General features: G+C 46.6%; 1 protein-coding gene across 1 annotated transcript in view; it reads right to left on the bottom strand.

Moving 5' to 3' along the window:
* Positions 1-14556, bottom strand: part of LOC139253819 (low-density lipoprotein receptor-related protein 1-like) — a 2398725-nt gene that overhangs the window by 132934 nt on the left and 2251235 nt on the right. The window contains exon 72 of the mRNA XM_070873585.1: positions 11187-11309. Within this exon, the coding sequence (XP_070729686.1) occupies positions 11187-11309 (123 nt within the window). The remainder of the gene's footprint in view (positions 1-11186; positions 11310-14556) is intronic.

The raw sequence follows: 14556 nt of genomic DNA, 5'->3' as shown, positions 1-14556 counted from the left end.
TCTACAGTGTCATAAAAAACATTTGTTTCGGTTTCTGCCGGGTCGAGCGACTCCCGGGGGAAGTTGGGTATTGGCTGGGCGGGCTCAGGTTCGGCCTTTTCGGCCCCGCCCGCCTCAGTCCCCGGGACGCCCGGCCCGGCGGCAATGCATTCCTCCGCGGTCCCCACGCCCCCCACGACAGGCAGATCTTCCACGCCATCCCCGGGAGGCAGAGGCTGAGCAGCCTCGACTGTCTCACCCTCCCCGGGGACAGACTCCTCCCGCCTACGGCGCTGCTTGGGGGCGCTGGTGGGGGACGCGGGACACGCGGTGGGCACCGACTCCTCCGCGGAGGGATGTTGTTCCCCCTCCGCCTCAACGGAGCGGCGCCTCCTTTTGTTGCTGGAGGTGCGCTGAGGCAGGGAGACCTCCATGTCTGCCGAGGCCTCCCGCTCCGCCCCCCCTTTTCCTTTTCTTGCCCGCGCCCGGGCCCCTCTGCGGTGTTGTTCAAGGGCTCGGGCACGGGCTCAGGGCACCCCGCGCTCGCCGGTGGCTGGGTTGGGCCGAGCGCGGTGGTCAATCTTTCAGGCGCACTGAGGGGACCCGCCTCTAGATGTTTCTCCTTGTTCCGCGCCTTCTTTCCGTTCGGATGCTCTCCCTCCCCCCCGCCGGAGGCACTGAAAACAAAGGCCTCCGACGATGCCCGCGCACCTACGGCTCCCGGCACGCGGACGCAACTAGGGGGAGGGGTGGCGGCGGCGCCAGCCTTGGCCGCCTTCGGTGGTTTGGCGGCCTTGGAGGCGGGGCAGTTCTTGCGAACGTGCCCCACCTCCCTGCAGGCATGGCACCGCACACCGTCCGACGTCCAAAAGACGCGGTAGGCAGTCCCCTCGTGCATCACGTTAAAGTTCCCCTCCGTCGTCTCCTCCCGCGCCAGCCTGACAAAGAGCTGGCGGCGGAAGGAGAACACGTGGCGCAGGCTGTTCTCCCTGAGGCCGAGCGATTTGGGGTTGATCCCCGACCTTACCTCCCCCAGTTGGTGTAGGTGAGGGAGGAGGAGCTCAGCGGGAACAAAGGGCGGGACGTTTGAAACGATGACCCTCTGCGCGGTGGCCTCGAGAGGGTCCACCGGCAGGAACGTCCCGCCCACCGTGAGCCCCTTTTCGAGGGCCAGGGACACCGCCCGCTCCGACCCCAGGAAGAAAACAGCCTTCCCAGACATCTTGGAGGCCGCGACAATGGCCGAGGGGCCGACTACCCCAGCCATCGCCCGCACGCACTCCTCAATGCTCATTGTGGGGTGAGTGTAGCTCTTGACCCCGTGTTTTCTGGTAATTAATCTGAATGGTGGCAGGGCAGCGGGTGGCGCAGGAGGTGCCGTGGAAGCGGTTGCCACCTGCGCATATGTCTTCGCTGGCCCTGCCACCGGCGTGGATGGGGTCGCCATCACGGGGTCCCTTTAAGGGCAACACCCACCCCAAAGTCAGAGGCCTTAATGGTCTTAATTGGCCTCTTATCTAAAAGACTGAGCAGAGCAGCTCTTAACGAGGCACCTCTCTCCTAGTTGGCAATTGGGGAGGGGCCTTGTTCCCTCTGCTCAGTTGTCTCAATTGTTTTGTTGGGTTTTTTTTAATTTAGGAGGAAGGGGTCTCAGAGAGAGAGGGGAGAAACAGAGAGTAACGGAGAAAGAGAGAGGGGGGTGGGAAGGGGGGGGGGGACTGCGAGGGCAGGTCTCCCCTCGCAGCTGTGGGTGGGTGCACTCCCCAGATGGCAAAACACAAAAACACAGTCTTTGGATTGGTCTTCAGGTGGGGGGAGAAGACGTCTTCACCTGGGGCAGCTAGAGCCACCAGGCACACACTCCTAACGATGTTCAGTGGGTGATTAAAGAAATCTTCAGCCTGGTAGCTCCAGCTATCCCAGGCTAGGCAATTGGGGGGGGGGGTCCAGTTGTGTGTGGGGCCTAGTTGTAAGCAAGGCCCCCACACACACCCCCCGCGATGTTCCGGCCCTCAGTGGTCTTCTTTCCTCCCCCCACCGATATAACAAAGTATTTTGGGAAATGCACCAATACACCCACCTGTAGAAATAGTAGAGTCTCCCTCCTTCCACACTGGATGTTGTTGTTGTTGGTCTTTTCCCCCTCTCTCCAACTCCTTGCAGAAGTGTTAAAAAGTTGGAAAGTTTTCTTTTCTCCTCCTCTCCCTCTGGGTGAAAGTTGGTGGTGAAGCCCCTTCCTTCCTTCTCTTCCTGGGCTGGTCTCAGGGCTCTCCAGGCAGGAGCAAAAGTTGGTAGCTCCTCTCCTCACTGCACCTCAGCTCCGACAGTGCAGGACACGCCTCCACTGCTCCACAATTGGTCCTTGTGCATGAGTCACAGAAGGATAGTTTGCAGGTGTAGCAGGTAATTAGGAAGCCGAATGGAATGTTGGCCTTCATTACGAGAGGGATGGAGTACAAAAGCAGGGAGGTCCTGCTGCAACTGTATAGGGTATTGGTGAGGCCGCACCTGGAGTACTGCGTGCAGTTTTGGTCACCTTACTTAAGGAAGGATATACTGGCTTTGGAGAGGGTACAGAGACGTTTCACGAGGCTGATTCCGGAGATGAGGGGGTTACCTTATGATGATAGATTGAGTAGACTGGGTCTTTACTCGTTGGAGTTCAGAAGGATGAGGGGTGATCTTATAGAAACATTTAAAATAATGAAAGGGATAGACAAGATAGAGGCAGAGAGGTTGTTTCCACTGGTCGGGGAGACTAGAACTAGGGGGCTCAGCCTCAAAATAGGGGGGAGCCAATTTAAAACCGAGTTGAGAAGGAATTTCTTCTCCCAAAGGGTTGTGAATCTGTGGAATTCTCTGCCCAAGGAAGCAGTTGAGGCTAGCTCATTGAATGTATTCAAGTCACAGATAGATAGATTTTTAACCAATAAGGGAATTAAGGGTTACGGAGAGCAGGCAGGTAAGTGGAGCTGAGTCCACGGCCAGATCAGCCATGATCTTGTTGAATGGTGGAGCAGGCTCGAGGGGCTAGATGGCCTGCTCCTGTTCCTAATTCTTATGTTCTTATGTTCTTATACTCTATTTCCCTTGCAATAAAGGCCAACATTCCATTTGCCTTCCTGATTACTTGCTGTACCTGCATGCTAACCTTTTCTAGTAGTGATGTTGGGGAGGGCATCAAACATGAAATTAGGGGTGCGTGCAATAAAGGTGCAGCAGTTATAATGGGTGACTTTAATATGCACATAGATTGGGTTAACCAAACTGGAAGCAATACGGTAGAGGAGGATTTCCTGGAGTGCATAAGGGATGGTTTTTTAGACCAATATGTCGAGGAACCAACTAGGGGGGAGGCCATCTTAGACTGGGTGTTGTGTAATGAGAGAGGATTAATTAGCAATCTCGTTGTGCGAGGCCCCTTGGGGAAGAGTGACCATAATATGGTGGAATTCTGCATTAGGATGGAGAATGAAACAGTTAATTCAGAGACCATGGTCGAGAACTTAAAGAAGGGTAACTTTGAAGGTATGAGGCATGAATTGGCTAGGATAGATTGGCGAATGATACTGAAGGGGTTGACTGTGGATGGGCAATGGCAGACATTTAGAGACCGCATGGATGAACTACAACAATTGTACATTCCTGTCTGTCGTAAAAATAAAAAAGGGAAGGTGGCTCAACCGTGGCTATCAAGGGAAATCAGGGATAGCATTAAAGCCAAGGAAGTGGCATACAAATTGGCCAGAAATAGCAGCGAACCCGGGGACTGGGAGAAATTTAGAACTCAGCAGAGGAGGACAAAGGGTTTGATTAGGGCAGGGAAAATGGAGTACGAGAAGAAGCTTGCAGGGAACATTAAGACGGATTGCAAAAGTTTCTATAGATATGTAAAGAGAAAAAGGTTAGTAAAGACAAACGTAGGTCCCCTGCAGTCAGAATCAGGGGAAGTCATAACGGGGAACAAAGAAATGGCGGACCAATTGAACAAGTACTTTGGTTCGGTATTCACTGAGGAGGACACAAACAACCTTCCGGATATAAAAGGGGTCGGAGGGTCTAGTAAGGAGGAGGAACTGAGGGAAATCCTTATTAGTCGGGAAATTGTGTTGGGGAAATTGATGGGATTGAAGGCCGATAAATCCCCAGGGCCTGATGGACTGCATCCCAGAGTACTTAAGGAGGTGGCCTTGGAAATAGTGGATGCATTGACAGTCATTTTCCAACATTCCATTGACTCTGGATCAGTTCCTATGGAGTGGAGGGTAGCCAATGTAACCCCACTTTTTAAAAAAGGAGGGAGAGAGAAAACAGGGAATTACAGACCGGTCAGCCTGACATCGGTAGTGGGTAAAATGATGGAATCAATTATTAAGGATGTCATCGCAGTGCATTTGGAAAGAGGTAATATGATAGGTCCAAGTCAGCATGGATTTGTGAAAGGGAAATCATGCTTGACAAATCTTCTGGAATTTTTTGAGGATGTTTCCAGTAGAGTGGACAAGGGAGAACCAGTCGATGTGGTATATTTGGACTTTCAGAAGGCTTTCGACAAGGTCCCACACAAGAGATTAATGTGCAAAGTTAAAGCACATGGGATTGGGGGTAGTGTGCTGACATGGATTGAGAACTGGTTGTCAGACAGGAAGCAAAGAGTAGGAGTAAATGGGGACTTTTCAGAATGGCAGGCAGTGACTAGTGGGGTACCGCAAGGTTCTGTGCTGGGGCCCCAGCTGTTTACACTGTACATTAATGATTTAGATGAGGGGATTAAATGTAGTATCTCCAAATTTGCGGATGACACTAAGTTGGGTGGCAGTGTGAGCTGCAAGGAGGATTCTATGAGGCTGCAGAGCGACTTGGATAGGTTAGGTGAGTGGGCAAATGCATGGCAGATGAAGTATAATGTGGATAAATGTGAGGTTATCCACTTTGGTGGTAAAAACAGAGAGACAGACTATTATCTGAATGGTGACAGATTAAGAAAAGGAGAGGTGCAACGAGACCTGGGTGTCATGGTACATCAGTCATTGAAGGTTGGCATGCAGGTACAGCAGGCGGTTAAGAAAGCAAATGGCATGTTGGCCTTCATAGCGAGGGGATTTGAGTACAAGGGCAGGGAGGTGTTGCTACAATTGTACAGGGCCTTGGTGAGGCCACACCTGGAGTATTGTGTACAGTTTTGGTCTCCTCACCTGAGGAAGGACATTCTTGCTATTGAGGGAGTGCAGCGAAGGTTCACCAGACTGATTCCCGGGATGGCGGGACTGACCAATCAAGAAAGACTGGATCAACTGGGCTTGTATTCACTGGAGTTCAGAAGAATGAGAGGGGACCTCATAGAAACGTTTAAAATTCTGACGGGGTTAGACAGGTTAGATGCAGGAAGAATGTTCCCAATGTTGGGGAAGTCCAGAACCAGGGGACACAGTCTAAGGATAAGGGGGAAGCCATTTAGGACTGAGATGAGGAGGAATTTCTTCACCCAGAGAGTGGTGAACCTGTGGAATTCTCTACCACAGAAAGTTGTTGAGGCCAATTCACTAAATATATTCAAAAAGGAGTTAGATGAAGTCCTTACTACTAGGGGAATCAAGGGGTATGGTGAGAAAGCAGGAATGGGGTACTGAAGTTGCATGTTCAGCCATGAACTCATTGAATGGCGGTGCAGGCTAGAAGGGCCGAATGGCCTACTCCTGCACCTATTTTCTATGTTTCTATGTTTCTATGTATTTCATGCACAAGGACCCCCAGGTCCCTCTGTACCGCAGCACTTTGCAATTTTTCTCCATTTAAATTATAATTTGCTTTTCTATTTATTCTGCCAAAATGAATAACCTCACATTTTCCCACATTATACTTCATCTGTCAAATCTTTGCCCACTCACCTAGCCTGTCCATATCCCTTTGCAGATTTCTTGTATCCTACTCACAATTTGCTCTCCCACCCATCTTTGTATCATCAGCAAACCTGGCTACATTATACATGGTCCCTTCATTCAAGTCATTAATATAGATTGTAAATAGTTGAGGCCCCAGCACCGATCCCTGTGGCACCCCCTTAGTTAGTGTTGCCAACCGGGAAATGACCCATTTATCCCGACACTCTGTTTTCTGTTCGTTAGCCATGCTAATATATTACCCCCAACCCCATGGACTTTTATCTTGTGCAGTAACCTTTTATGTGCACCTTATCGAATGCGTTCTGGAAATCCAAATACACCACATCCACTGGTTTCCCTTTATCCACCCATCTTCAAAGAACTCTAGCAAACTTGTCAAACATGATATCCCTTTCATAAAACCAGGTTGATGCTAATTGATTGAATCATACTTTTTCAAATGTCCTGTTATTGCTCCCTTAATAATGGACTCCAACATTTTCCCAATGACAGATGTTAGGCTAACTGGTCTATAGTTTCCTGCTTTTTGTCTGCCTCCTTTTTTAAATAGAGGCATTACATTTGCAGTTTTCCAATCTGTTAGGACCTCCCCAGAATCCAGGGAACTTTGGTAGATTACAATCAAAGCATTCCATCATCATAGGCAGTACCTCGGAATTGAGGAAGACTTGCTTCCACTCTTAGCATGAGTTCTTAGGTGGCTTAACAGTCCAATACGAGAACCACAATCTCTATCACAGGTGGGGCAGACAGTGGCTGAGGGGAAGGGTGGGTGGGGAGCCTGGTTTGCCGCATGCTCCTTCTGCTGCCTGCGCTTGATTTCTGCATGCTCTCAGCGACGATACTCAATGAGCTCAACGCCCTCCCGGATGCACTTCTTCCACTTAGAGCGGTCTTTGGCCAGGGACTCCCAGGTGTCAGTGGGGACGTCACACTTTATCAGGGAGGCTTTGAGGGTATCCTTGTAATGTTTCCTCTGCCCTTCATTGACTCGTTTGCCGTGGGCGAGTTCCGAGTAGAGCGCTTGCTTGGCGCATCCACGATCTCTGCAGCCACTTCTTTTAAAGACCCTAGGATTATTGCCATCAGGTCCAGGGGACTTGTCAGCTTTTAATTCCATTATTTTACCGGGTACTATTTTTTTAGTGATAGTGATTATATTAATTTCCTCCCTCCCTATAGCCCCTTGATTATCCACTGGATGTGGATGTTTTTGAGTATCTTCTACCGTGAAGGCCAATACAAAATATTTGTTCAACTTCTCTGCCATTTCCCTGTTCCCCATTATTAATTCCCTAGTCTCATCTTCTAAGTGACCAGCATTTATTTTAGCCACTCTTTTACTTTTTATGTACCAGTAGAAACTCTTACTATCTGGTTTTATATTTTGTGCTTGTTTGCTTTCATAATCTATCTTCCCTCTCTTTATTTTTTTTTAGTCGTTCTTTGCTGGCTTTTAAAAGTTTCCCAATTCTCTGGTCTCCCACTAGTCTTGGGCAATTTGTATGTCCTTATTTTCAATTTGATATCATCGCTTATTTCCTTAGTGAGCCACGGATGGTTATCCCTTCTCTTACAGTCTTTCCTTCTTGTTGGGATATATTTTTATTGAGAGTTCGGAAATATCTCCTTAAATGTCTGCCACTGCTCATCAACCGTCCCACACTTTAATCTATTTTCCCAGTCCACTTTAGACAACTCATTGCGAGGGGATTTGAGTACAAGGGCAGGGAGGTGTTGCTACAATTGTACAGGGCCTTGGTGAGGCCACACCTGGAGTATTGTGTACAGTTTTGGTCTCCTAACCTGAGGAAGGACATTCTTGCTATTGAGGGAGTGCAGCGAAGGTTCACCAGACTGATTCCCGGGATGGCGGGACTGACCTATCAAGAAAGACTGGATCAACTGGGCTTGTATTCACTGGAGTTCAGAAGAATGAGAGGGGACCTCATAGAAACGTTTAAAATTCTGACGGGGTTAGACAGGTTAGATGCAGGAAGAATGTTCCCAATGTTGGGGAAGTCCAGAACCAGGGGACACAGTCTAAGGATAAGGGGGAAGCCATTTAGGACCGAGATGAGGAGCAACTTCTTCACCCAGAGAGTGGTGAACCTGTGGAATTCTCGACCACAGAAAGTTGTTGAGGCCAATTCACTAAATATATTCAAAAAGGAGTTAGATGAAGTCCTTACTACTAGGGGAATCAAGGGGTATGGTGAGAAAGCAGGAATGGGGTACTGAAGTTGCATGTTCAGCCATGAACTCATTGAATGGCGGTGCAGGCTAGAAGGGCCGAATGGCCTACTCCTGCACCTATTTTCTATGTTTCTATGTTTATAACTCTGCCTTCGTACCTTTGTACTCTCCTTTATTTAAGCTTAGGGCACTGGTTTGAAATCCAACTTTCTCAGCCTCCAACTGAATTTGAAATTCAACCATGTTATGGTCATTCATTCCTAGAGGATCCTTTATGAGTAGATAGTTTATTAATCTGTCTCATTACACAGTACCAGATTGAAGATAGCCTGCTCCCTGGTTAGTTCTGCAACATACTGTTCAAGGAAACTATCCTAGATAAACTCTATGAAATTTGCTTTGTCCAATCAATATGAAGGTTAAAATCACCCATGATTATTGCTGTTCCTTTTTTACAAGCCTCCATTATTTCTTGATTTATACTCTGTGCAACAGTGTAGCCACCATTAGTGGGGCTATTGACTAAGCCCACCAGCGACTTTTGCCCTTATTATTCCTTATCTCCACCTAAACTGATTCAACATCTTGATCTTCTGAGCCAATATCATTTTTCACCAACACACTGATCTCATCCTTTATTAACAAAGCTACCCCACCTCCTTTTCCTTTCTGTCTGTCCTTCCAAATTGTCAAATACCCCTGAACATTTAGCTCCCAGCCTAGGTCACCTTGCAACCACATCTCTGTAATGGCTATCAGATCATACACATTTGTATTTATTTGTGCCGTCAACTCATATATTTTGTTGCGAATGCTGCGTGCATTCAGATAAAGAACTTTTAAATTTGTTTTTTTTAACCATTTTTTCCTGCTTTGACCCCATTTTCTGATACACCTTTATGTTTATACAGTCTGTCCCTTCCTGTCACACTCTGGTTTTCATTTCTCCCAATGCTATCCTGCTCTATTGCCTTTTCCTTAATCTTTGACTTTTTAAATTTATGCTCCCCTGAACCCTCTCCCCCCATTAATTAGTTTAAAGCCCTCTCTACAGCCCGAGTTATTTGATTCACCAGGACCCTAGTCTCAACACAGTCTAAGTGGAGCCCATCCGAACGGAACAGCTCCCTCTTACCCCAGTACTGGTGCAAGTGTCCCACGAACCAAAACCCATTTCTCCCACACCAGTCTTTGAACCACGTGTTTAACTCTCTAATCCTAGTTGCCCTATGCAAATTTGCTCATGGCTCAGGTAGTAATCCAGAGATTATTACCTTTGTGGTTCTGCTTTTAAGTTACAACAATAATAATAATAATAACTTTTATTGTGTAGCGCCTTTAACGTAGTAAAACGTCCCAAGGTGCTTCACAACAATTTTACAACACGTTAGACATTGATCATTGAGAGAAAGAGAGAAAAAGCGCGAGAAGGAAATATAAAGGCTCGGGTCCGAAGCGACAGCCAAAATGCGCACGCAGATAGACATAGGCGAAAAAACTAAAAAAAAATCAAATTACATTTGAAATAATACAACAAGGAGTATACAATAATAAACTCAGTGTAATAAGGATTAATTATAATTGACCAAAATTAAATATATACCATAATTATAAATTAAATTAAAATGAGAAAATCAGTAATTGAAGCAAATTAAATCAGTTACTAGCTGTCTTTAAGAATCATTCCCTGTCCAGTGATTCAATTAATCTGGAAGAACCAATCACTGTCCTTCATCTTTTATTACTTTTTATTACTCATTTTGTCCTCTTGATACAACCTGTAATAGCTCCAGGCTCGAGCTGCCTCCGCAGTCAGGAAGATACTGATGTTTAAATCTCCTTCCATCTGCTCCAGGCTCACACTGTCTCCATTGTCAGGTTGACGCTGTTGTTTAATTCTCCCTCCATCTGCTCCAGGCTCGTGCTGCCTCCGTTTTCAGGGAGACGCTGATGTTTAAATCTCCCTCCAGCTGCTACAGGCTCGTGCTGCCTCCGTTGTCAGGGAGTCGCTGATGTTTAAATCTCCCTCCAGCTGCTCCAGGCTCGCGCTGCCTCCATTGTCAGAGAGACAGGCACCCAGTTGCTCATAATCCCACAGCAGAACCTCTTTGTTTGTCCTACCAATGTCGTTGGTACCCTATTACCTCCTGCTGTCACTCGCTGAAGAGTTTTAGAAACAGGAAAAGCCCATTAGGCCGAAACATGCTCTTCCCGATTTTCATAGATCAAACCTACTGGAATTCTCAACATAGAATCATAAAATCATAGAAATTTACAGCTCAGAAGGAGGCCATTTCATCCCATCGTGCCCGCACCGGCCGACCAAGAGCCATCCAGCCTAATCCCACTTTCCAGCTCTTGGTCCATTGTCCTGCGTATTACGGCACTTTAAGTGCACATCCAAATATTTTTTAAATGTGGTGAGGGTTTCTGCCGCTACCACCCTTTCAGGCAGTGAGTTCTAGACCCCCACCACCCTCTGGGTAAAGACATTTCCCCTCATATATCCTCTGTTCCTTCCCCAAATTACTTTAAATCTATGCCCCCTGCTTGTTGACCCCTCTGTCAAGGAAAACAGGTCCTTCCTATCCACTTTATCCAGATCCCTCATAATTTTAAACACCTCAATCAGGTCTCCCCTCAGCCTCCTCTGTTCCAAAGAAAACAGACCCAGCATCTCCAATCTTTCCTCATGACCAAAATTCTCCAGTCCAGGCAACATTCTTGTAAATCTCCTCTGTACCTTTTCCAGTGCAATCACATCTTTTGTGTAATGTGGTGACCAGAACTGCACACAGTACTCCAGCTGCGGCCTAACCATTTTTTTATACATTTCAAGCAAAACGTCCTTGCTCTAGTATTCCATGCCTCGACTAATGAAGGCAAGGATTCAATATGTCTTCTTAACCACCTTATCTATCTTGCCTGCTACCTTCAGGGATCTGTGGACCTGCACCCCACGGTCTCTTGTTCCTTTTCAGTGTTGCACCATTTAATGTGTATTCCCTTGCCTTGTTAGACCTCCCCAATGCATATCTCTCAATTTTTTATCTCGAGAAATGCGTAGGACATAGCATTGACTGAATTTAAATAACGTCATTAACATACCACATGTTTCTGGGTTTTCATCCGAGTTGTCTCCACAGTCATCCTCTCCATCACACAGCCATGATAGAAGCTTACAAAGCGTATTGTTGCATTGGAATTCATCGATGTTGCAGGTTGTTTTCACTAGAAAACAGGAGTTTAAGCAATCTGATTTTCAAATTCGTAAAACAAATAAAGTACATATAGGATCATCAATTTTAATACAGACATCAATTAAAGGATGAGTGATTCAATGAACTCATTCATTTATGGAACTATTTTTGTCTCTTCTACTTTCACGCAGTAATTTATCTGCCAGCCAAAAGTGTTTGTTCTTAATGGAGAGCTGGTTGCTTTTTTTATAACATTAACTAGAACAAGAAACATATTTGACATGTTCAATGTCTTTATATAAAAGACTGTAATTTTGTTGATGCAGCAATGAAAAAAAATAAGCCTCATGTCACATTCTCTTCATCTAACATTTTGTTACTTGTATACACAAGCCCCTGTGTTAGATTGGCGCGGGATTTGGGCGAGCGGTGGTGAGATGGTGAGGTGAGCTCAAAATCCCCCTGACTTCGGCAGTTTGCGGCCCGGGAGATTTTAACTCCTGTTCCTGGAGCTCATTTGCATACCCACTGTCAGTTCTCTGCTCGTAACCTGTCGAAAGCATAAGCTGGCTGATAGGCAGGAGCAGAATGTCGAGAGGCTCGGTCTCCCGCCAGCTAACTTCACTTGGCAGGAAAGCCGCAATGGCATCCCCCCGCAGGCCATTGGTTACAATAGCAGCCGTGTCTCGATGACATCATCGGAGCCCTATCTGTATTTTAAAAAGGACCCAGCAGTTTCCAGTGGGTGTCCTTGCTGCCTGCTTAGAAGAGCAGTTTAAAATTGAAGTCTGCAGGAAGGGAGCATGTCATCAGCAAGTAAATCTTCTAGACGATTTTAGTTGCTGATCTGGTTGGTTTTCACCAGGTGGCAGGGTTAAAATTGTCCTAACAGATTCCTTAAAAGGCATTTTCTTAGTAATTTTCTCCAAAAACTTCCATTCGCACAATGCAAACAGATTGTCTTATTGGGAGAAGTTTTTGATGAATATCTTATTTGACACTGTAAATTTGGATCCTTGTGTTCTAAACTTTTGGGATGTGGGCATCTTAATTAAACTTTCTTGATCTGCCAAATACCAACACACAGATAAATGAAAATATATGAGTATCAACCTTCAATTAATGACCCATAGATAGTGTATAACACTGACTTGTTATTGATTTGAATTCTTACAAAATGGTTCTGGAAAAGATATTGAATCCCAGGGCAAATTTCTTTCCATGATCAGGCCTACCTAAGTCGTCGAAGAATACACAAATCATCAGGGACCTTGGTTCAATAAGAAAAAAATACTGAATCTCCATCATGAGCTGAATGGGGATTTTGGGTCCACTATATCTCGAGGTGAAATTTGTCCTGTTTGTACCTTTTAGGCAAGAATAATCCAGCAGGAGGAAGATACACCAGCATTAATTGTCTTTGCCTGAGGTCAATTTTATACACTTGCAGGGGATCTATGTACTTGGTACCATGCAAGTATTCCTGTGGTGGAAGCAAATCCCAATTGACAGCCCATCTTGTTTGGTGAGCACATCTTGGCAGTTGATTTGCTGGGACAGTACGGGGGGCGCTGGGTGGAGGGGGGGGGGGGAAATTGCCCACTTCTTCAAGGACCGTTACCACCCCTAAGAGACGATAATGGGTCGGTAAGGCTTTTCCGACCGGGGACAGACATGGTTAGCATGGCGGAGATGGATACCGCCCTGCTCCTGACATGAACCTGCCCCGATACCGCCTCAAAAAACACCCCAAAACGCTGGGAGGTGGTGTCAGAGTTAAAGAGCCAAATTTTCCGGCTGTTCCTTCTGACTCCTGCTGGGCGGTAAATTTCTGGATAAATCGGAGTGCCCTCCCCAATTTCCCGCTGAGGGCAATTTTGGCCCCGTACAGCTCTTATCCGTTTTTCTTATAATGAGGGCATCATGTGAAATATGCATAGTAGTTCTCTGCTACCATCTGCAAAAATCCTCCTTCAGCCACATTTATTGAGGATGCAAGATGGTTTGTACCTTTTACTGTTGCTCAGTAGATGATTTTCAACGATTGGGCCTTGTTGTGTTCCGAACACAGATGAGACTGCACACAGGGAGGTTAAAGTAACAGTGACTTCAGTCTTTATTAAGACACTCCAGAGTGAGGAACAGGCCTTAGGGGCCGGCTTATATACAGTGCTCCCAAGGGATGCTGGGATCCCTTGGGACTTCAGGGGATGCACTCACTAGTAGCGGAACATGGGAGTGCATGCTTTACAGATACACAACAGGACCCAGGTGACATTGTGTCACTTCAGGTCATCTCATCTTCTGTTATTGCCTTTTTTTAAAATTCATTCCTGGGATGTGGGTGTCATTGGCAAGGCCAGCATTTATTGCCCATCCCTAATTGCCCTTAAGAAGGTGGTGGTGAGCCGCCTTCTTGAACCATTGCAGTTTGCATTGTAAATGTATTCCCATAGGGAGGGAGTTCCAGGATTTTGACCCAGCGACGATGGAGGAACGGCAAAGTATTTCCAAGTCAGGGTGCTGTGTGATTTGGAGGGGAACTTGGAGGTGATGGTGTTGCCAGGCACCTGCAGCCCTTGTGGTATAAGTCATGGGGTTGGGAGATACTGTTGAAGAAGCCTTGGTGGGTTGCTGCAATGCATCTTGTAGATGGTACACACAGCAGTCACGGTGCACTGTGAATGTTTACGGTGGTGGATGGGCTGCCAATCAAGCAGGCTGATTTGTCCTGGATGGTATCAAACTTCTTAGAATCAGAAAGATTTACAGGACAGAAGGAGGCCGTTCGGCCCATTGAGTCCACTTTCCAGCTCTTGGTCCATAGCCATTTGGTTACTGCACTTCAATGCAAATTCAAGGACTTTTTAAATGCTATGAGGGTTTCTGCCTCTACCACCCTTTCAGGCAGCGAGTTCCAGACCCCAACCAACCTCTGGGTGAAAATAAATTCTCCACAAATCCCCTCTAAACCTTTTACCACTTTCGTTATATTTATGCCCCATGGTTATTGACGCCTCTGCTAAGGGGAATAGATCCTTCCTATCCACTCTATCTCAGCCCCTCATATTTTTATATACCACAATTAGGTCTCCCCTCAGCCTCTTCTGTTCCAAAGATAATAACCCCAGCCTATCCAATCTTTCCTCAGAGCAAAATTTCTCCAGTCCAGGCAACATCGTCCTAAATCTCCTCTGAACCCTCTCAAGTGCAATAATATCTTTCCTGCAACAAGGTGACTGGAACTGCACACAGTACTCTAGCTGTGGTCCAACTAG

The sequence above is a fragment of the Pristiophorus japonicus genome, chromosome 3 (assembly GCF_044704955.1).
Source record: "Pristiophorus japonicus isolate sPriJap1 chromosome 3, sPriJap1.hap1, whole genome shotgun sequence".
NCBI classification, from domain to species: domain Eukaryota; kingdom Metazoa; phylum Chordata; class Chondrichthyes; family Pristiophoridae; genus Pristiophorus; species Pristiophorus japonicus.
This window is presented reverse-complemented; position numbering and strand designations above follow the sequence as displayed.